At 46.2% G+C, this 23,395-nt stretch overlaps 1 protein-coding gene across 21 annotated transcripts in view; it reads left to right on the forward strand.

The window, feature by feature from the left end:
* Nucleotides 1–23,395, forward strand: part of Dysf (dysferlin) — a 205,312-nt gene that overhangs the window by 157,515 nt on the left and 24,402 nt on the right. For all 21 annotated transcript variants that reach the window (XM_042273544.2, XM_006991530.4, XM_006991528.4 and 18 more), the window contains 3 exons: nt 15,167–15,265; nt 21,230–21,358; nt 21,632–21,787. In XM_042273544.2, the coding sequence (XP_042129478.1) occupies nt 15,167–15,265; nt 21,230–21,358; nt 21,632–21,787 (384 nt within the window). The remainder of the gene's footprint in view (nt 1–15,166; nt 15,266–21,229; nt 21,359–21,631; nt 21,788–23,395) is intronic.

Genomic DNA, 23,395 nt, shown 5'->3' on the forward strand with positions numbered 1-23,395 from the left:
AATAACCATCTGCATGGCATTTGCTGCACACTGAACGTTACAAGCAATGTAGAGATGATTGACAGCATGCAGGAGGATGTGTGTAGGTTATATGCAAATCATACATAACCATAGATAAAGGCTTGAACATCTTTCGATTATGACCACTTAGGGGTCCTGCAGAAACTGAGGCTTACTCTGTTAATTTCTTCTTTTTAAAAGGATGTATTATATTGTTTATTTATGGGCATGTGTGTGTCTCTGTGTATACAAGTGTCTACAGAGACCAGAAGAGGGCACTGGAGTTATAGACAGTTGGGAGCCATCCCATATGGGTGCTGGGAACCAAACTTTGGTCCTCTAGAAGAGCAGCAAGCATTCTTAATTCCTGAGCATCTCTCCAGTCCTGGGAATGAATTTTTTACAAAAAGATTTATGGTATTTTAAAAATATGTGTGTGTGTGTGTGTGTGTGTGTGTGTGTGTGTGTGTGTGTGTGTGTATGTGTGTGCGGGTATCCACATGGCAGTACAGGTGCCCAATGAGGCCGGAGGCATTGGATCCCACTGGAGTTGGAGTTCTGTATGGGTGTGTGCTGGCAGCTGAACTGGGGTCCTCTGTAAGAGCGGCGCATGCTCCTAACCACCGAGCCATCTCTCCAGCCCCCACAGTTGTTTCTTGATGATAACACTTAGGCTGATTTCTGAAGATTTGTCTTCTGTTTATTTGATGTTACTAGTTTGTGATCTGATATTTAACCCAGTTTACTGAGTTTTTCATCTCAAGATTTACATTTTTTTTTAAATGTTCTTTCTTCTCCAGTCTGTTTAATTTCGAGGGTCTCTGTCTGTCTTTTGTTTCCTGGAGGGTCCTTTGGGTCACATGTTATTTCTGACGCTTCTGCTTTCTGTTCTCACGGGTCTGCTTCTGTAGCTGGTTGATCCCCGCTGGCACTGGCTTACGGTGTCTCGTTCCTCATGTGTTGCACTATTTTTTGATTGTGAACTCATGCTCTTTGGAACTTTATCTGAGAATTCTTTGAGGCCTGGATGGAAGTCACATTCTTCCAGAGAGGATGTGTGTTTACTTTTACCAGAAGCCTGGAGACACTACAAACCCAGATTCACTTAAAACTAAATGTTCAGCCGTGGCTTTTGGGGTTCCATAGCCTATGCACTTGGCTCCTCATTTCTCTGGATTTTTCCTTTCTCGTTTGCTGCTAAAGCTTCTCTTTATGCCCTCATCATCTCCAGAGTGAATCAGGACGGCTTTAAAGATGCCTGTTGATGTGACGAGCATGCTGGGGAGATTCCTCTGGTTGTTTAGTTTGCTTTTTAGTTGGAAATCGAAATCTGTTTCAATTTGAAATCTGACAGTTCTGTTTTCCATCAAGCAGGTTCTGTCTCCTCCAGGACCGAGCGCTCTGATTTCCTGTCAGGGGCATCTTCTCCAAACGTCCTACGAACATGAACAAAGCCATTTGTTCTGTTTTGGACTCGGCTCTTTGGCTCAGGGAAACAGTTTTCTCAGTTCTCAGATTGTTTCCTTCTTGTGACCCTCGGTGCCATCTTGCCGTCCTTTGCTTGGCCTTCCAGAAGGAGGCTCTTGCTCACTAAGCACTGGGAGATGAGGTAGAGCCTGTCCCTGAATGCACAGACCTTTTTAAAGTCAACTCAGATCAGCCAAAGATGGGACAGTTTAAAGCTGCTAGAGTTTTCCTTTGCCAGTTGGGAATTCAACAGAGGGAAAGAAAGCAGAAGGAACTCAGAACCACAGGCACTTACCATGGCTTTTTCTGTGAGCTGAAGACTGTGTGTTTGCTATGGCAGCAAACATAATCTAACGAAGTCAGAGCCACAGTCCTTGCTGATGGACTCCTGTGTAAGAGTTTCCTAAGTAAGGCAGGATTGACCTTTTACATTAGGCCGTCTGGACAGGAACATCACTCAGGGAAACCTCCGACAGTGTTGGTTGAGTAGATCCTAAAGTTTGTGGCACCTCCTAAGCCTGCTCAAGTTTCCATATGAAGAATTCCAGCATGCATTTGCAGGGAGAACAATGGTTGCCTGGTCCATGAGACCCTGGACATTGGTCTAGCTCATGGCCTCCCTGTAGGCCATACACGTAGAGAGGCAACTTGTGCTTGGAAATGGGTAAGAAATTTGGTGGTAGCTGACCAAGAATGACAGATACACCTATCTCTGAAAGTGGGGGTGGCTTTATTGCTCGGAGCCTTGCTTCTCTGGTGATGCTTGTGTAAACGCTATCTCTATTCAAGGCTGACTTCTTCCCCCATTCTTCGAGGATAGCTCACTTGCTCCTCATTTTCTATCCCCACATTCTTCTCACTAGGAAGTAAGACTCTATGGGAGGACATTCTTTCCTATTGAGGTGATTTTGCCTCTCCTTGTCTTGACCTAGCACTCATTTAGATCAAGGTCACTTTCTCCAAGAACAGCCTTATTTCCCTCAATTTCGAGTTTGGAGAGAACGCCTTATTGTGATTCATGAGTCTCGACAGCAATTTATCCCAGGACTTTGAAGTAGATGTTTTTTGACCAAAGCAATCAGTTACGGGGCGTCGCTCACGAGCAAGGAGCATTTCCAGAGGCAGTTTGTCTCCGAGCTGCGAGCTATGAGGCTGCACCTCTGAACTTGAGAGTGAACTTTAACCATGTTCAGTGTGTGTGTGTGTGTGTGTGTGTGTGTGTGTGTGTGTGTGTGTGTGTGTACACGTGTGTCATATGGAGGCCGTAGGTCTATGTCAGACATTTTCTTAAACCATTCTCCACCTTCTTTTCTGAGACAGTTTCTCACTGAACCTGAAGCTTGCCTGGCCAGCCAGCCAGCCCCAGAGACCTTCCTGTCTCCACCAGCACTGGGATTACAGGCGTGCAGCCACGCCCAGCTTCTTATATGGGTTCTAGGGGTTGAACTTGGGTCTTCATGCTTGCAAGACTTTACTGACTGACCCTCTCCCCAGACTCCATATTCATACGTTTACCTTATTCTTGTGTCTATCAGCTGAGCTACTGAGGGAGACAGATGTAGGTTTCCTAAGGACGTGTACTGATGGTATTGGGGATGTTAGACTCACTACAGACATTTGAAAGTTGCCAAATCTCCTGTCATTAAGCATATCTGCGTTGTGCATGATATGGGTGCAGGCTGGTCTCTGTGACTGCCACAAGCTCCTATTAGGTGTTTGATGCCTGTCCTCAGCGTCATTTGGGTCTTCCTTGTGCCTCATTCTCTCTTTCTCTCTGAACACATACAAACCGCCCATCAAATGACAAGTGAGGGGATGGGGTGGGGTGGGGGTGAGGGGAGGGAAGTCAGAGCCGCAATCTGTTAGCTATTTGGAGTAATTGGTTATTTGCTGTGTGTGCGGGTTGGGAAGCCCAGCACATACTTTACGGTCTCTCCTGTTACGGGGGCTGGAGTCACCCGCCGATATTGGATCCTGGTTGCTGGAGCCCTTGGCTCGGGGCGCCTTTCCCCTGCTTGGCATTCCTGCGGTCTCCTCGGGGGTGCACCCCTCCTCCCTCGGTGCACACTGCAGGGGGGACAGCCTGGGGTGAAACGTCTGGCAAACTCCAGGCCCCCATCAGGGAGGAGGCAGCCCTCGCTCCTTCCAGCCAGCCCTCCTCACTTCTGCCTCCACTCCGCTACCACCCTCCTCCCCGAGGGGGTCTTTCCCCTGGCATGAGGGACCGACTTGCCCTCCCATAGAAAAAGAGTCTTTTCTGTCTTAGAGGGGTATCCACAGCATTTCCTGACAACCCACTGGCCAGAAGGCTTTCACCAGTATTTAACATAATGCCTTCTTATCCTTCTTGGTCCTGCACATGGTCCGCCCCTAGCCTGGGTTCTGAGGTGCATGGAAGTTGCGTCCTTCTGTGCTGAGCCCCTTTGGGGGCTCTTGGTGAGGCTTCATCCCTCACCCTGTGACTTTGACACATCTCTCCAGGAGCTGAGGCACGGGAAATCAGAACCGAGTAACAAGTTTGACAAAGATTTGAGAAGTTAACGTGATTTTTGCGTATGAAAATGCACACGGTAACTAGAAAGTGGGTTGACTTTGGCACAGAGAGAGCTCCCCCCAAATCCCTTTTAAATTGAATTTAAGATAGCTAATATTAGTGTCTGTAGTTTGATGGATGCTTCTGCAGTCCCGGGAAGGCCTTCAAAAATAGTTTTTCTCTTAAGTAGATTGCTGGAACTCTTGTTAAGCAAAACTGTCTCCACAAGCAGAACGAAGGTTAGGTAAGCTCCTGCGTCCCCTGGGCCCTTCTGGAACCACCACAGATTCCGAATTAGAGATGTTGCATTGCTCTCTTCACAGGGTTGAAGACTCATCTGGAATCTTCTTTCTCTCAGCCCACCGAGGAGATTCCATTCTCTCAGGCATTCTGCACGATGCCCTCAGGGTGCAAAGTTGCAGGCCAAGTGCTCAACTTAGACTTCTGAGTCTGGAAATGGCTAACAGCCCAGTTCCCTCAGGCCCCTCACCCATGTGTCCAGAAACCTGGTTTCCCTCAGGCCCTTCATGCATGTGGCCGGAAGCCCAACTTCTCCCAGGTTCCTCACCCATGTGGCCAACAGCCTGGTTCCCTCAGGTCCCTCACCCATGTGGCAGAAGCCTGGGTTTCACGAAAGCCCCTCACCCATGTGGGTCACATGTCTCAAAATAAAAATAAGCTAAAGGGTGGGAGGGGTATGTAGCAAGCCTGGGTTCCCTACGGGCCCTTACTTAAGTGTTCAGCAAGTCTAGTTCCCTGTGATCTCATAAGATATGGCCGGAAAGCCTGGGTTCCCCAAAGGCGCCCTGCTTGTATGGGCCCCTGTCTATAAGAGGCCGACAGATAATCAGGTCTGGTCTTTGCTGAAGGTCATATGAGTACATTCACTGGAATGCAATTTAGCACTCCAGCTAAAGACCTTCCTTCTCTTACCCTCTGCTGATCCAGCTTGAAGGCAGGATGCAAGGCATAGGGACCCTTATACAGACAAGGAGGCTAGTATCCAGGGAGTGTCACCAAGAGGCTGGGAATGACTGACATTTGCTGTGAGTGTGCAGAGTTCTTCTGAGTCATTGGTAGCGAGATTTGGGCATCTGTCTTTGTGGTTTTGAGGGTGTTGAGTGGCTTAGTGTGCACAGGGTGAGGTAGGTTTGAGGTCATTTCTGGACTGTGTCAGCCTGAGGACATATATGTTGCATGTGTGTCTGTGCTTGTCAGTCAGGAGCAAATTGTCCTCAGGTTTTTAGACCTCAGGAAACTGACACCCTGTCATCATTTGAGCTATGAAGATGTCACACCCGAGTTCGCAAAACTGAGTATCAACACTGAGGGTGTTGGCATTGTCAACAGGAATAGTTACCATGGTAACCAACACCAGGCTCAGAATATTTCTTAGACATCAACGCAGAGCCTCATAATACCCTGTTGTCCGGCTGACTGAAAATCATTTTTCTTTCTGCTTTTTTTATTTATTTGAAGATCATTTTTCTAAGAGAGGAATCACTTTCTGTGTAGACTTAGATCTTCATTTAATTTCATAGACAGCAGCCCCTTAGAAGAGGGTATGTGCTTCTATATAGTGACCTTCAGCGTAACTTTATAACCTTGCTGATGAATGAGCTTGGCCAGCAGCTCTTCTCTTTAATTCATCTGGATGTTCTGGGAAGAGAAGCTCTGTCCGAAGCTGTAGCAGGAAGCACAGGCCTGTCACCCCAGCTACTTGGGAGACTGGGATATCAGGATCCACAGTTTCAGACTAGCCTAGGCAACTTAGTGAGACCCTGTCTCAAAATAAGAATAGGCTAAAGGGGGTGTGTAATTCAGTAGTAGAGCACTTGCTTAGCATGTGCAAGGCTCCGGGTTCCACACCGTGTGTGTGTGTGTGTGTGTGTGTGTGTGTGTGTGTGTGTGTGTGTGTGTGTCTGCCCTTGACACCCGGGTTTCCACTTCGGACCTCACAAGAAAAGTTAGAATTTTCGCTACCAGTCTTGCTTTCCATGGTCATGAGAGGCATGAGGCACTGGGGTGATGATGTTTGGACCACACCATGCCGACTCGGGTCTTGGAGGGTCAGTGTGCCTGTTAGACGGACTGTCTTGTTGCCCGGCTTTGTTTGCTCAACCATTGAATTTTGGCTGTTAGCTGGAATCCAAGAAGCTTCAGTCCATGCCTTGATCAAACTGACTTTGCAGAATGGTGGAAAGATGAATGGCCTTGAACCTTGAGCATGGGATGACACAGTGGCAATGGCCCGATTTCTGGTTCAAGCTTCAGGTAACACTTTAGTACAGTCTTCCAGTTTCTTCCTCCTCTTTGCCATGGTCCAAGGTTAATGGTTAGCAATTGCCAGATGAGGTCAAGGACACACTTGGCATTGGAGGCCACAGGACCAGTTTTGGGGCGGGGGTGGAGACTCAGCTGCTGGGCACACCTGGCTAAGGTGAGCCTGGAAGTTACCTCAAGGCTGTGCTAACTTATTCTGGAACTTCCTTGGCAGGTGAAATGGGCTTGAGATAACTCCCCCAGAAGCCAGGCTGGGGTAATGGCAGGAATGTTATTTTCAAGCCATATCCATGAGTGTGTTAAAAATATCACTTTATTTTCTGTAAGTCAACTTAATCTCCCTTTTGAGCTCTCATTTTTTCCTAATGGCAGAAAATCCCTGGTAATCTTAGGCATTTTAGGTTTAAACTTAGTCACTTTGGGCTTACTTTTCCCCTCCACACCCCAGAGTGGGGGGTGGTGGCTAAATTCTGGTTTGGCCTTCCTTTGTGTTATTTCCCCAGGGAGGGCGGCCTGGTTCCCGGTACCAGTCCACCCTGGCGTCCGGGCTCTGACTTGGGGACACATGGGTCACATTGCACTTTCTGACATCTTCTCTTAGTCCCACATCTCCGGTCCTCTGTCCAGTCTTCTCTCCTGTTCTTTCCCCCTCTTCCCATGCCTCCTCCGTCTTCTCCTAACCTGCAGGCTTCGCTGTGGAGTGTGGAACACTCAGGTCCCATGCCACTCTGAGGTCTATGGGAAGTGCCAAGGACTTTCTTTTATTATATCTGAGCAGCTTCCTGACCAGTGCTCTGGCACAGGTCCTCTGGAGACTGGCTGGCTGTATACCGAATCCTGCAGTTCATGGAGCATGGATCCAGGGCATGGCTTGCCTGAAACCATCACACCTCTCTGGTTCTTGCTTTTGTGGCCCCCGAATGTCCATCTTCTTATTCTCTGATGGAGAAGAACTAGCTGGACAAAATGGCTTTCTTAAACCTATTATTCCAACTATTTTTTGAGATAGGTCTCATAGATCCCAGGCTGGCCTCAGACTCACTATAGGACTGAGGATAATCTTGAACTCCTGATCCTCATTCTTTTACCTTCCAGCTGCTGGGATTACAGGTGTGCACCACCACACCTGGTTTGTGCAGGGCTGGGATTACAGGTGTGCACCACCACACCTGGTATTACAAGTGTGTACCACCACACCTGGTGTGTTCAGGGCTGGGATTACAGGTGTGCACCACCACACCTGGTTTCTTCAGGGCTGGGGATCAAACCTAAAACTTCATGCAGACTAGGCAAACACTCTGTCAACTGAGCCACATTCTCAGCCCCTTAAATACATAATTTGATGACACATTATCTGTTCTTGGTTTTTGAAACCAAAGACTGTCATTTGTTTCTCCTCCTCTGATGTCTAAGAACTCATATACCCATCAAATATCTCCTGGTCATGTGATCAAAGGTGTGGGACCCTGCCCTCACGGGAAGACACTCAACAATAAAGACCTAAATGAGGTCTAGCTAATGTCTGGCGGGGATTACTGCTGTATAGACAAAGCACGTTTGAGGAGGGTAGAAATTGCTGGGAAGGAAGCTGTAGTTTGAAACAGAGGGAACGGGAGAGAAAGGTCGAGAGTACATTGGAGGCAGAGGCAGGCTTGCGGGGAAGGAAGTGGTCATGGATCCGTGTTGTAGAACACAGTCCTTTGAGCAAATGGGATGCCATCTTCATCAGATCAGCTTTGCCTGCCTACAAGAGGCCATCAGGAATGGAGCTGTTGACTGTTGGCATTTCCTCATTGAAGAGGGGTTGGGGAGGGTCAACGAACCTTCACCTGAGAGTCTGCTCCTCTCCATTTGGATGCAGTTCCGCCCTAATTACACAAATTCCTTGGGGGTCTTGGGAGGTGCGAGAATATAGGGTGAAGGTTAGTTGAAGGGGCATTACCTATGTGGCTATAGGGAAGCGATCATCTATGCTGAGCGAAGACTTTCCAGTGAGGCTGCTTTGGAGGTCACCCATGCTTCTCTTACTCAAGAAACTCACTGGTTCCTCAGGGTGAACTTTGGTGGAAACAGACTTTGGTTTGTAGTTGGGATCTTATGAGGAGGTGGTAGGCACTGATGATTCCTCCCCTCAGGATGACAGAGGCCCTTCAAGAGAAAGGCAAGAGAATGTTAGACAAACTTGGGATCAGTGTGGCTCGAAGAGGGTGAGCTGGCAAGAGGGCAGAAGACGGGAGACGGGGGCACTGCAGGCTCTGACCTCTGTCTGAGTCATATGAGGTTCTTGGAAAGGCTTAAGCTTATCGCCAGTCAGGTGACAAGACATCAGAAGGCTTTGTACACAGACAGCCAGGATCCACTTACAGATTATAGGGCTGTGATGGTGTGCGTGCATTTAGAGACAGGGCAGCAAGAGGAGAGAGATGGAGGCCAGTTGAGACCAATTTGAGGGGACAGGGCTTGACTGGAGTAGCAGCGATGGGTGGGGGTGGGGAATGGCAGATTCAGAACGTGCTCTGGAGCCGAGACTGAGAGTGGCTGAGGGCTGCACGTGGGGATGAGGAAGCAGAGTCTAAAGTTGGTCTGAGCATCTGGAAGGAGGGGCTGCCAGTTCATTTATGGGAGGGAGGCTATAGGAGGAGCCAGTGGCCTGCTGATAGCTGGACCTGGCAGGGCATTGGAGAGGCATACAGTGGCAGACATACACCAGGCAGCTGGAGTTTGGAGGAGTCGTTTAGGCTCTCTACCATGAGACAAATCAATGTCCACTTTATTTAAAGAGTAGAACTGGAGGGGAATTCCAAGAGAGGGTGCCTATAGAAGACAGGAGGGTTGGATAACTGATTGGGGCATACTCAGAGGACCTCAGAGTGAGTCATGAGCATCAGCAGTGAAGGCTGAGAGATGTGGCAGTGAGATGACAGGCAAGGGGACATGCGTCAAGGACAGAGGAGAAGCTGCCGCTGGGTACTACTCCTCCACTAGACTTGTGGAGGCATGAGTCATTAATGGCCATATACGTATGTTTGGGTAGATCAGAGAGAAGGACAAGACAAGAACCATAGACAAAGCTGGACGTGGAGCTCAGTGGGTAGAGCACTAGCCCAGCATGCACTGATCCCTGGGTTCCATTCCAGGCTCTGTGTAAGCCAGGCTTGATGGTACGTAGCTGTAATCACACAGCACTTGGAAGGTAGAGGCAGGAGGATTAGGAGTTCCAGGTTATCTTCTGCTGTATAGCAAGTATAAGGCCAGCCTGCTAGACGTAGGACTTTGCCGCAAAACAACAACAGCAATAGCAACAAAAGATATTCTTGTTAGGCAAAAACATCCCAGCACTGGGGAGGCAGAGGCAGTTGGATATCTGTGAGTTGGCGATTAGCCTGGTCGATATAGCAAGTTTCAGGACAGCCAGGGCTACTTTGAGAGGTTCTATCTCAAACGAAACAAACAAATGAACAAAAAATTGTTCTTAAGAAATCTGAGTATAGCTGCTGGTGGTGGCGCACACCTTTAATCACAGCACTCAGGAAGCTGAGGCAGGCGGATCTCTGTGAGTTCGAGGCCAGCCTGGGCTACAAAGTGAGTTCCAGGAAAGGTGCAAAAGCTACACTAAGATCCACCTGCCTCTGCCTCCTGAGTGCTGGGATTAAAGGCGTGCACCACCACTGCCCGGAGTCCTACTTTTCTTGAGTGTGAGTTTCTAAGCTGGTGTTTGGTCATTTGTCCTTTTTCCTAACCATTTTGTTGAGATGTCTGTGTTAGCAAAGCCCTTATTTGAAGTGTGCAGTTTGGCAGATGTTCCCCTTGGGTGTTAAAAGAGTTGTGTAGTCATCCCCACCATCTGCTTTACAAGATTTCCCTTGCTGCAGGACAGAGCACCTACTTACTCCCTGCAGCCTCCAATCATCTCTAGCTCTACTTTGCTCTTGGTCTCCTTTCACATGAATGTAACTATGCAATATGTGTTCTTCTGTGATCGACTCCTTTTGCTTATCGTGTTTTCGAGGTTCATCCAGGCTGTAGCATGTTGCCAAACGTTGTCCTGATAACATTCTTCAGAAGACCCAGGTGGGTCATGCCCACCTGGTAGCTATTTTGAAAAAGGTTGCACTGAACTTCCAAGTACATGATTTTGGATCATTCCAATTTCTCTAGGATGTGTATGTATCAAGAGCAGAATGGGGGTCACATGGAACGCACTGCTTGCCACTTTTCAGAATGGTCAGGGTGTTCCACAGTGTCCACCATGTTTTATGTTTTCACTGTAGATGGATTTCTAAATGGTCTTATTAAATAAAACACAGAGCCAAATATAGGGATGAAAGCCTTACAGATTAGGGAAATAGAAAAAGCCACCAGTCAACCTTACCTCACCAACTCTGCAGCTTCTGAATGCAAGCTACTTCCTGTCTACCCACATCTTTATATGCCTTGCTTTTCTGCCCTCTCATTGACTCTTAGCCCAGCCACTTCACTTCCTCATCACTGCCTGTCTATACAGACCTCTAGGTGTCTATGGTTGGTCCTGGGATTAAAGGCGTGTGTCACCATGCTTGGCTCTGTTCCCTATTATGGCCTTGAAGACACAGAGACCCTGCCTGCTAAGTGATTAGATTAAGGGCGTGTGCTACCTGACTTTGTTTACTTAAAATGGCTGACCTTTCCCCCTTGATTTATCAAAGCACAAATAAAGTATCACCACATTTCAGCACAAATAAAATATCACCACACCCCCAGCTGACACTGTGTTCCCTGCCTCTCTGAGGACAGCCAACCTAGTGTGCTATCTGTTTCTGGTTGTGGTTTTGGTTTGCATTTCTTGGATGACAAGGTGGGCAGTGACCACGTTTTTGTTTCTTATTGGCCACTATGTATCTTCCCTGGAGCAATGTAATCTTAAGGCCATTGCCTACTTTTTCAAAGATTTATTTTTTTTGTCTCATTGATGTATCTCTGTGTGAGTTTATGTGCACCATGTACATACAGGAATCCTTGGAGATCAGAAGAGGGTGCCAGTTTCATTCCTGGAACTGGAGTTACAGGTGGTTCTGAGGGACCATGTGAGTGCTGAGGTTTGAATCTGGGTCCTCTGCAAGAGCAGTATGAATTCTTAACTGATGAATTCATCTCTCCAGCCCCCTTTGCCCACATCTAAGTTGTATTTTAAAAATTACAGAGTTGTGTGAGTTCTCTACATATTCTAGATACAGTTTCTTTTTTTTTTCTTTTTTTCTTTTTTTTTTTTCTTTTTTTCTTTTTTTGGTTTTTCGAGACAGGGTTTCTCTGTGTAGCTTTGCGCCTTTCCTGGAGCTCACTTGGTAGCCCAGGCTGGCCTCGAACTCACAGAGATCCGCCTGGCTCTGCCTCCCGAGTGCTGGGATTAAAGGCGTACGCCACCACCGCCCGGCGGTCTAGATACAGTTTCTTATCAGATGCATGATTTACAAATATTTTCCTCCCGTCCTTCCAATTGTTCTGTTCCCAGTCTTGGTAGCATCTTTGAAGCATACTACTTTTTTTTTTTAACCTAAATTAAAAACAGTGGGTTTTTTGGGGAGGGGGGCAGTGAGATGATTCAATGGACAAAGCATTTGCTGAACATTCTTGGGGACCTGAGTTTGGTTCCTACAACCCATGTATATAGATGTGGAAGGAGAGGACCAACGCAACAACATTGTCCTGAGACCTACTGCATGCATCCCTCTTCCCGCCCCCAAACACACACACTAACAAACAAACATTTAAAAAGCACAATAAGCTAGTTTTACGTAATACTTCTACTCAATGAAAAATCAAAATTATTTGTGTGGTTCCTAAAAGCACATAACAAATAAAAATACTTACAGTCTGTTCATTCAGAAGCAGTCACTATGAATATTTTATGTTTACTCTTTATACTAAAACATTCATGTTTTGTTATATTATTTTTAAAAGGTTTATTTATTTTTATTTTACGTGTTTGCCTGTATGCATGCATGTATACCATGTTTGCAGTGCCTGAGGAGGCCAGAAGAGGGAGTTGGATGCCCTGGAACTAGAGTTACCAATAGTTGTAAGCTAGGAAAAACCTGGGTCATTTTCAAGAGTGGCAACCACTCTTAGCTTTTGAACCATCTCTCCAGCCCCTCAAACTTCTTTTTTCCCCCTTGAGTCAGGGTCCCACTGGTGGAAATGCTCCTGCCTCAGGCTCTAGGGATGATAGGTGTGCACCAGCTTGCCTGGCCCATGATTCTCAGCCATCTCTGGCGAGCCATTCTCATGCTCTGCTAAGACCTGGCTGGATCCCACCAGGTCTGTGCATGTAGAATTCTTGTCTCTGAATTCAGGAGTGAGGGTTATTCACTCCCTCCCTCCGTCTCTCCTCTCTGTTTCTCTGTCAGGCTTTGTTTCCTAAACTGAATGAGAAAGTTTTTTATCTTTTTTTTTTCTTCTGTGCTGTGCACCGAAGAATAATTTATTCTGTAAAGACTTGTAGAACTTTCTTCCAAACAAAAAGTCTCCTGGCTTGATAGTTCCCTTGGCAGGTATTTTTTGGAATTGCTTTCACTTTCAAGGCCAGCAATCTCTTCTTGTTTTCTATTATTTTTGCATTGATGTTGGCATTCATATTTTTCTAGAAAAATCTTCTAGTTCATCTGGATTTTCCAGGATTTTGTTATGGATTTAGGCCCATTTTATTCTTCCCCATAGTGTCTATTTATTTCATCTTTCTGTTGTCAATGTGTGTCTACTCTTTGAAATTAGTTTGATATTTATCTCTTTTTGAGGGTGTTAATTATCAATTGCAATATTTCCCTTTCTGATATGTTTATTTCCTTACAATTTCATTTTAGATTTACATTTTATGTTTTACTTACTTTTTTTTTTTTGCTCTATCTGTTCTCATAAACTATCAGGTTATTTCTTTTCATTTTTTCTGTATAAAAGTGAGAACATTTCAGATTGAGTTTTCCTGTGCCTATGGGCCTGTCTGCAGTCTGGGTGTCTTGAATCTAGTTCTGGTTTTCTCTGACTCAGTGGGGTTATAAGAACATGTCTTTAACTGTATAACAGCCTGGGATTTTCACTTTATCATTTCTTATTAATTTTAAGCTTTATTGAACGGTCAGAGAGGTGACCACCATGAGTTTATTTCTTAGTTTTTATTGAGATTTACCTTTGGCTCTTTTCCCCCTAAGTGCTCCAAGGGTGCCAGAAACGAAGGTACACTTCCTGTTTTCAGTTTTCAAGAAGCCTTCTGTTTGGGTGTCGTTGTTGATGGTATTATTCTCCTCTGTCTCCTAGCCCCCCCGCCCCAGTGTGTGTGTATGTCTAAAGACAGAGAGGTGTATGATATCTGCACCACAACTCTTGTGTTTCTGTCTTTTCTTTGTGTAAAGTATGCTGGTTGGCTGCCTGTCTTGCCTGACTTAACTATTTTAAATACCTGGGCTGGGAAAGGAAGTAAATGTTAGGAAGAGCCAAACAGCTAAACAGGGTTCCATTCTAACCACTCCCGCCTAAGTCTATGTGCTTGTCTCTGTGTTCCTGTCCGCCCTATGTGTTTTCTGTGTGAGTACATGGATGATGCTGCACATTCATCTCCCTTGGATGTGACTGTAAACGTCGTCTCGTGTGTGCTGGTCCTCGTGTGCGTTCAGTGAGCGTCTGCCCTCCAGCAGTTCTTTGCATTGCTTTAACCCATCTGAACCTGTTTTATTCTTTTGTGGCCGCAGAAGTTCCTCCTGGTAAGTGACAGCCTCATGATGACATGAATTCTCTGCTGTTTGGGGTTCTCAGAGTGCTAGGACTACATTTCTAGGATGGATAGGAACTCTGGGCACCTCTGGTACCCTCGCTGCCTGCTTAGATTCCTCGACCTGGTTCACTCAAAAGCGGGAACTCAAAGGGTTGACTTAGAGGAGGCTTAAGCATGCTCATGCTTATGACAGACACTCAGTTCACTATGTAGGCTGATGCAGCTTCTAGGAGATGTCACACTCAGCCTTCAGTCATCCTTTCAGAATGTTATCTATAGACATCTTGCTCTTAGCCTTCTCAGTGACATGGAGAGGCCTCAGCCTGAGGGCCATGCCCTGAGTAGGTTTCTGGGGCGAACCCTTCAGGGAGCTTGCTGATTCTCAAAGGGAGAGGCACATTCTAGGACACAGCTGGGGAAGGGCTGAGGCAGGAGCTGAGCTGGAAGGTGTGAGGGAGGTTTGTAGGGCAGGCAGTGGGTCCCTTCCAGTGACTATGACTGACGAAGGACAGAAAGGGCAGACTGAGTTGTCATAGCTTATGTCTACTCTCCTAGCTGCCCACACTTAACAGCATCTTTTAAATAAAGCCAGTTAACAAATGCTTGCTGATCTTTAGGGCTCTACCTTGATTCCACTTTGAGAAGTCTACATTCCTGTTCCCAGTTCAGAAAGCAGAGGGGTGGGCGGGTCCTTGAGCTTCCCCGGGCTCTACCTTACCATACTTTCAGGCAATGCATTCTTGACATCCTCCCTGCAGAGAACCCTGCTTACTCCTTGGACCTCAGCCAATTTATCTCTGGGATACTACATGCTACTGTGGTTATCCCTTCTTCACAGAAAGTCAAGAAAGGCCTGAGAGCCTGATGGGAACACAGGAACGGGGATGGAGCCAGGCCTGAGTCTCAGCTGCTCAGCAACATTCAGGTGTTTCAGGCTTCCCCAGTCTGCACGGCTTTTGCCCCCAAAGAGGCGGAGTTTCTGGCTCCCTGTTTTCCATGCCCCCCCCCCCCCCCGCCCCAATCACTTGCAGGCAAGCCTTGGGATCCAGGTCAGCCTGAAGTCGTAAGAGGAAAATTACCTTTCAGAAGGCCTTGATGGGCAGATGGTCTCCTAAACCCTCTCCTCCTTTCTCTTTGCTCAGGAGGAAGAATTCATTGACTGGTGGAGCAAGTTCTTTGCCTCTGTCGGGGAGAGGGAAAAGTGTGGTTCCTACCTGGAGAAGGATTTTGACACCCTGAAGGTGAGACCGCTCTCCAGAATGCATCCTCCAGTCTTGTAGCAGTTGTTAGTTTCAGGGATGAGCAGTGGGGGGTTACAGTGGAAGACCAGAGATGTTCTCACGTGTCTGAGTCTAATGAAAGGTCGCCCTACTTCAGAGCGTGGATTTGGAACAAGAACTCCCTGTGAACAAGGGTGAGCGAGAAAGCGTTGGTGGGAGAGTGTTGACCATCCTGAAGTGATGGCTGTGGGGTGAGCTCTCTGGAGTGCTGGCCAGCATCTGTGGGGTTCTGGGTTTAATCCCTAGGAGCAAGGGATGAAAGAAAAATGGAACTGATCAGAAAGATGGCTCAGGAGTAAAAGCGCTTTCTACCAAGGCTGACAATCCAAGCTTGATCCCCTGAACCTACGTGTGTGAAGTGTATGTGTGGCCATGGCACGAGTACTCGAGCCTGTGTACACACACTAAATAAAGAAAGAAAGAAAGGAAGGAAGGAAGGAAGGAAGGAAGGAAGGAAGGAAGGAAGGAAGGAAGGAAGGAAGGAGAAACTACTGAGAAAGGAGAAAATGTTGAAGCGTCTGTAGGTGAAATAATGTTTAGTGTTTACTTTAAAATTCTCTCCCTAAAGAAAGAAGGAAAGTAAGGGTGTCCCTTCCACAGATTTTAAAAGTAAAAAATTATTAGAATTGTGAGATCCAATTAAGAATATAACTCTGACCCCCAACCTTTGACCCCTACAAGAGGCACCTTTGACCCCTACAAGAGGCACAGATGTTACTAGCAAATATAATTATGATGCTAAGTTTTGTTTCTGTGAATAAAAACAGAGACGTGTCCTCCAATTTCTGGTGTTTTGAGGACATTCTACAAATACACTTTTTCAAGGTGGACTAGTTTTTAGAAAGATAACCAAAGACGACTCAAAAATTGTTCTCCAAGGTGTTATGTGGTTTCCATTGTCAGGTGGCCAACTGTATCCAAATGTCAGATACACTGCATAATTTTTAAGGTTAGGTATGCCTTAAATATGGCAGGGGACCCCTGAAAATGATTTCTTATCTATCTGAGATGAGGACAATCAGATGACCTATGTTGTTTCTTCTGGACTCCAAATGATGGCTTGTACTCCACAGCCTCATTGTGGTTAGGAGAGCAAGCGCAGGACTCAGGCTAGGAGCCGGGGGTGCTGTCAAGTGCTGGACTAGGGAAAGTTTCAGCTAGTTGGAGTGATGTGGGCTGCCTCCTCCGCCTCTGAGAGCCCTGGGTGGGGACTCTGCAGGGGGCAGTTCCACAAAGCGGTGGTGTCCCTCCGATCCACTGGGCTCTGTCTGGTGTGCTGCACCCAGAGTCCTGGGTGTCCTACCATGAAGCTGCAGGCGCCCAGCAGTGCCTCAGGCACCCAGCAGCATCTCAGGCAGCAAGCACTTCTGGCTTCGTGGCTGGGTGTGTGAAGTTGGGCAGACAGACAGAACTGTTTGCGTACCGGGAAGAAGGTTTGGCCAGTTAGGTCTGGCGTATGGTGTTATGGCCTTGCCAAGAAATGTGACAAGGCAGGGAAGAGTGAGGGTTGCTGCCAGGGTGGCCGGAGGCCCCAGCCCCTCGCTCCTCAGGAGGATGCCGGATGCGGAGCTGGCACTGGGCCCTCGGCTTGACCTCTCCAAGGAGGTCTCCAACAGCAGCCAAGTGAACAGAGGCTCTCCAGAACAAAGGCATCCAAACTATTTCTGGGTAAAACTAGACCTGGAAGGAATGCTGGTCCTTTAATATCAGTAAATGGAAGATGACCACCATTACTATCAAAACCAGCTTATAGTATGGTAGAGAGATGAATACAGAGAGGAAAAAAAAACACTTTGGAAATCACTAGCAAAGGGGGTAAAGGCAAGCTCATGGTCTAAACGGGAAAGTAAAGAAATTACAGGGCATAGCAATAATATATTAAAATCAGAAACCATGAAAAATGCAGGAAAAGTGAAGAACATATTAACTTTCCTAATAAACAAGAATGGATCAAACTCTCCTGCTAAGTGATAAGGACTTCTGGACTGCATTAAAAGTCAAAATTTGCCAGGCAGTAGTGGCACAAGCCTTTAATCTCAGCACTTGGGAGGCAGAGGCAGGTGGATCTCTGTGAATTCAAGGCCAGCCTGGTCTACAGAGTGAGATCCCGGACAGCTAGAACTGTTACACAGAGAAACCCTGTCTTGGAAAAAAAAAGTCAAAATTCATTTCACTCTCCTTAAAAGAAGACACTTTAAAAAAATAGGATGACTGGGGGAAAGAACATTTCAGGAGGCAATATTTCTATACTATCTTGGGAGACATAATCAGGATAAGTGTAAAGAAAGAGGAATTGGGTAGAATTTAAAGTAAAAAACAAAGAACAAAATAGTGTTTTTTCTTTCTTTGATAAAAGATGTACTTCCCAAATAAAGACTCCCAAAGCTTTGAAATACTTAGAGCAAAAATAGTTAGAAATATATACACGTGTATCTTAAAAAGTAGCATCTCAAAATAGCAGAGATTAAAGTTGAAGAGGAAATTTTAATTTCTATATACTACCTCTTTGACCAAACAGACAGTAAATAATAGTAAATAAAAGAACCAAACTACAAGCTAAGGCTTTTCTTTAAGCCGCAGCTAGTTACATTGCAGCTTAATAAAATGCTAAATTTGTAGCCTTGAAACAGGCAACAAAAATAATTTAAAAATGGAAGACAAAAGTAATATAAAATAAAGAATACATTTTCTACCTAATGCTCAGAGAACATTTACAAAACTTGATCACAAATTAGGTTAGTAGTAAGTTACCCAAGACAGAAATCAGTCAGGACATATTAAAATGCAATGAATTGAGAAATTAATAAGTTTAAACAAAAAGCCCATCCAGTTGGAAATTTACAACGTACTTCATTCGGACTCCCAGCATGAAGATGCCTGCATAAGTCAGCATTTTCCCCCTTTTCCCTTGGAAATTATTCAAACCCACAAAATCCATTTTTCAGAAAAGTTGGAAACAAATAAAAGCCGCAGACTCCAAAATATAAGGAAGGGCTGCTCAAGGACAACTGAGATTGGGCAGGGGCCGTGGGACATGAAGGATGATGGCAGCTCATGGGGACAGGGGCTCTCATAAACCCCTGTGAAAGTGTACTTCCAAATGGGAGAATGTGGTAACCATGTCAGATGTGGGGTGGATGCATGGGGGTCCATTGCTGTTTCCCTTTACTTTCCTATACTTGGAAATTCTCATAATAGTTTCAAAATGAAATGCTTGCAACATGAAGTAGGAAGTATGCTCTTTATTTCCAAAGCTGCAGGGGCTTTGAAAGCAGGTCAAGCTGACTGCTGAAGCCTAGACGGGTTAATTCAAAGGAGCTGGGAAGGTGGAGCGGCATGGAGGAGCCATGTCTGTAGGAGGCTTTGTGCCTCCGTGGTGGGAAGGAAGGGAATAGCCAGGCTAGGGAAAGCCAACTCATTTAGTGGTTAGTAAACGTAATTGCACAGCATTAATTCAGAAATCCAAAGTGGAGAAACGAAGAGAAAGTAGAAATCAAACCAATAAAGGAGGACACGTGCCTACCAGGACTGTTTTACCAAGCACAGGAGGAGGAATGTTTTGCTGTGAACTTTGTAGAAAGGAAACTTCAGAATGTGAAGCATGAAGGAAGGAACTCAAGAATGGACAAGGTCAATGAACTGGAAGGACTCTGGCAAGAGAGAAAGCGTAATCTTGAATGGTGGACAGGGCAGAATGGCCAGATGGAAAACACAGTTGGGATGTAGAGGGTAGAGGTGATAGTCAGGACAAAAAGAAAATGGGGAGAAAAATTTCTGAGGCGTAAAGAGGAAGTGGCAGGTGTAGAAGCCAGGAGCAGGAGACCAGACCCTGCTATAATCAGAGGACGACACCCCAAACAGTGAAATTAAGCAGAGAAACGTGTAATTGTTTAATCAGATTTCACTGTTGTGAAAGGACGCTTAAATATATGGCTTGAAAAGTCCAGTGTGAGTGAGGACAGTTGACCCAAATTGACCCAATGGTCAGCCTCAGACATAGCCTAGAATAGAACACATATACTTCAAAGATGAAAAAGGAATTCTATTGTTCCCACTCCCCTTAAAGTACCAAAGCTATTTAAAATAGAAATAAATCAAGGTGTCTTCAGTTTCCCCAACTATAAAAACCCAGAGACCCTGAGACAGCACACATAGGATTGGCGGTGACACCGTGACAGAGGACTTGAGCATCAGCCATACTGCCTGGCAAGCACCCAGGCAATGGCCAGCTGGTAAGGAGGGTTAGCACTTCCCAGAGTTGTTCCCGGGACCAACAAGCTGGGACTTGGAGAGAGCACAGCAGAGGAACTAGTTGTGACTACACTGTCCTTGGCACCCAGGTGAACAAGTGGGAGGGTCAGGGTAACAAGACCACGGGAACATCGTTCTTATTGAAGACGTAGCAGTGTACTAATGATAAACGTTAGGTGGAGAAGGAGGAAAGGTGAGATGCACAATAAGAACACTAGTTGTAGAATTATGGAATCGGCAGCTCTTTTCACAAGTTGATAAGTTATGTGTACAGTCTAAGCAAATAGTGTCAGGTAAACACCGAGGAGGAGAAACGGGGTGATGGGGATGAGGAAGAAGAAGAGGAGAGGAACAGGGATGGAGAGGGAGAACAGACTGTGGAAAGAATTTTAGGAAAACAAATATGAAACTAGAAATTTACCCGACTACGTAAATATAAAATAGATGTAAACCTTAGACCCAAGCTATCTCCCCATCAGTATATGTAGCACCACTCCCTCGTTACAACGTCCCCTTCCTCTGCCACTGCCCCACCCCACTTCTTCCTGTATAGCCCTTGCTGGCCTGGAACTCACCGTGTGGACCAAGCTGGCCTGGAACTCACAAAGATCCACCTGCCTCTCTGCCTCCTGAGTTCTGGGATTAAAGGTGTGGGCCTCCATGCCTGGTCTTATTGCAACATTTAACATCAGATCTTGAATGGACGTCTAAGTACAATAGATAGATTCAAGGTAGAAAAGCTGACCATGTACCAGGTTGTGAAGAAAGCCTTGATGAGTTTTTAAGAGGCAATGCCACACGTACCAATTTCTGGCCATAAGGCTTTAAAACTAAAAATTAATAACAAGGTCAAAAATCCCCATAGCCTTCTTTACCTGGAGAATTCTAAAGAAATCATATTGTTAAACACTTTTGGGGGGCACAGGAACTTATGTGCCCTAGGCTGTCCTCAGATTCACCATATAGTAAGGATGACTGTGAGCTTCTGATCCTCCTTCAGTGCCTGAGTATGGGGATCACAGGCATAAACCACCACACTCCCCCTCCTCACACTTTAAAAAAAGTAAGATTTGAGAAGAAGAGGAAACAAACCCAAACTGTTGAATATTAAGGAGACAGCCATAAAATGCTAGACCTTGAACTCTACTTAGGTAAGGTAGCATTCAAAGCCATTTTTAGCCTTAAAAACCGTATGTTAATTATAAGAGATTAGAAACCAATTAAACAGCCAAGTCTGAGATCAAATAATTAAAACAAAGTGAATTCTAGACTACATGAGGATTATGACTGACTCTTCACACAGAAGGTTAACTTTTCATTTGTTTCTAATCTTAATCCCTTAAAATGTGTCACTTCTGTGAGTCTTGGGTAACTTGAAAATTTGATTGAGCTGAAACCCTAATAGACTAACAAATACCTTCCCTCCGCTCCCTTCCTGGCTTTCTTTCCATTTCTTTCTCTCCTTTTTCCTACTTGGCTTCCCTTCCTCCACCTTCCAACCCCACCCTCCTGTTTGCTTTTGTTCCTCTGTTAACTTTTGACCCGGTCCAACGCCTGTCTTCTGTCTCTTCTCTTCCCTCACTCACACTGCCTGCTTGCCTTCCTTTCCTGCTTCTTCCCTTTCTGCCCCGAATTTCTTGCTCTTGAGTCTTTTCTCATTCCGGCTGGCGACAGGTCTATGACACACATTTGGAGAACGTGGAGGCTTTTGAAGGCCTGTCGGACTTTTGTAACACCTTCAAGCTTTACCGGGGCAAGACTCAGGAGGAGGCAGAAGACCCGTCTGTCATCGGAGAATTTAAGGTCTGTCCCTGGCTTTGCCTGCGACTGGGAGGTTGCAGCAATAAGTGAATGGGGGAGAGGTAGTGGCCACAGTGGCCATGGTGCTGCTGCTGCTGTCCTTGGGGGTGACCTTGTGGCTGATGCAGGATTGGATAGTGGTGTGGGGTAGTTTGGGCCTTGGCTCCATGGTCTCCATGGTGACAGTGCTCAGAAATGAGAGTAATGGTCCTGTTGCTTACTGTTACTTTGACAATGATGACAAAAATGAAAATCAAGTCCCCATTTCTCTTTTAGGGTCTCTTCAAAATTTACCCCCTCCCAGAAGATCCAGCCATCCCGGTACCCCCGAGACAATTCCACCAGCTGGCTGCCCAGGGCCCCCAGGAATGCTTGGTCCGTATTTACATCGTACGAGCATTTGGCTTACAACCCAAGGACCCCAATGGCAAGGTAACATTCTTGGGGCCCTTGGTCCTTTGAGAATAATAGCAAGCTTGACCTGAGGAAGGCAGACAGAATTTCTGTCCCAGGAAGGCCACAGTGAACCAGGGAACCCAAAGACATGTGCAGAGCTGAACGGGAGCCGGGGGATCTTTGTGAGGAGCAACCCCAGGAGGTCAGGGAGGCTAGAGTCTGTTTGGAGCTCTGGAAAAATGGGGGAACCTTGAAGGAAGGAAAAAGACCCTTGTGGACACAGGAACACTGGAGGCCAAGAGGGACAGGAAGTTGGATTTTAAGGGTGGCTGGAACATAGGTGAAGGCTTGAAAGCTGACTGCGCAGTTCACAGGCAGAACTGGGCTCTGGCCTGTGGTAAAGCGGGCAGAGGTTCGGGCTGAATCTGGTGAGGTTTTAGTGCTGGGAGGGAAGGAGCACAGGGAGGGAGACACAGGATTGGTGACTTCTGTGGGCCATGGGGCTAGAGGCCCAGGGAAACCAGGAAGGCTTGTTCTGCCAAGGCTTGTTGACGCTCTGTGCATCACAAGCTCTTGGTACTGACTTTGTAAAAGTTATTTTTATTATTATTTTATGTGTATATGTATTTGTGCATCTATCTATCTATCTATCTATCTATCTATCTATCTATCTATCTATCCTCTATCTATCTATCTATCTATCTATCTATCTATCTATCTATCTATCTATCTATCGTCTATCTATCTATCTATCTATCTATCTATCTATCTATCTATCTATCTATCTATCATCTATCATCTATCTGTGTAGCACATATGTGCCTGGTGTCTGCAGAGGCCAGAAGAGTGCATCATTGGATCCTCTGGAACTGGAGTTACAGACGGTTGTGAGATGCCACATGGGTGCTGGGAATAGAATTTGGGTCCTCTGGAAGAGCAGCCAGTTTTTAACCTCTGAGCCATCTCTCCAACACACAAAATACCACAATAAAATATCATTTCTCTGGATTACTGAGTTTTTAGATCTTCCCTTAAATTTCATGTCTGAAGCAAGAGACAGAGTTAAGTCCTGGCCAGAGATGGAGGAGGGAGGGCTGAAGGAGAGGAGCTGGTAGAGAGAGAAGAGCTGGAAAGAGAGAGAACAGCAAGGCAGGAGTGGGCGCTTGTAGTTTAGAGGTTCAAGCCTCAGTTCCTTCTTTGTCCTCTTAGTTGGGTTCAAGCTCCAGTATGTGTCCTTAAGGTTGGGGACAGAAGCCTGGTTTCCAGTCCCCACAGCCTTGCCTTTCAAAGATGAGAAGTCAGCGCTCTGGCCTGGGCAGCACAGATGGCCTCCAGGATACCGCTGTCACCCTGGCTTGTAGTCTTCAAGGCTTCACGGCACTGCACTAGCCTTTGTTCTTCTCTCTCATCATATTCCTGCAGGATGGTGCAAAGTCTGCTGCTGCTTAGAGGTAGCGTCCAGAAGACAGGCCCAGGCTGTTCTAGTGGACAAAATGTGGCCCTGTCTGTCTTGTTCCATCTTTGGAAACAGGCCACTTGAAAATAGAGAGGACCCCAAGCTGGCCTAGGAATATATGGTCGTGTGTGTGTGTGTGTGTGTGTGTGTGTGTGTGTGTGTGTGTGTGTGTGTTGGGGTCTAACCAC

The sequence above is a fragment of the Peromyscus maniculatus genome, chromosome 3, assembly GCF_049852395.1.
Source record: "Peromyscus maniculatus bairdii isolate BWxNUB_F1_BW_parent chromosome 3, HU_Pman_BW_mat_3.1, whole genome shotgun sequence".
NCBI lineage: Eukaryota > Metazoa > Chordata > Mammalia > Rodentia > Cricetidae > Peromyscus > Peromyscus maniculatus.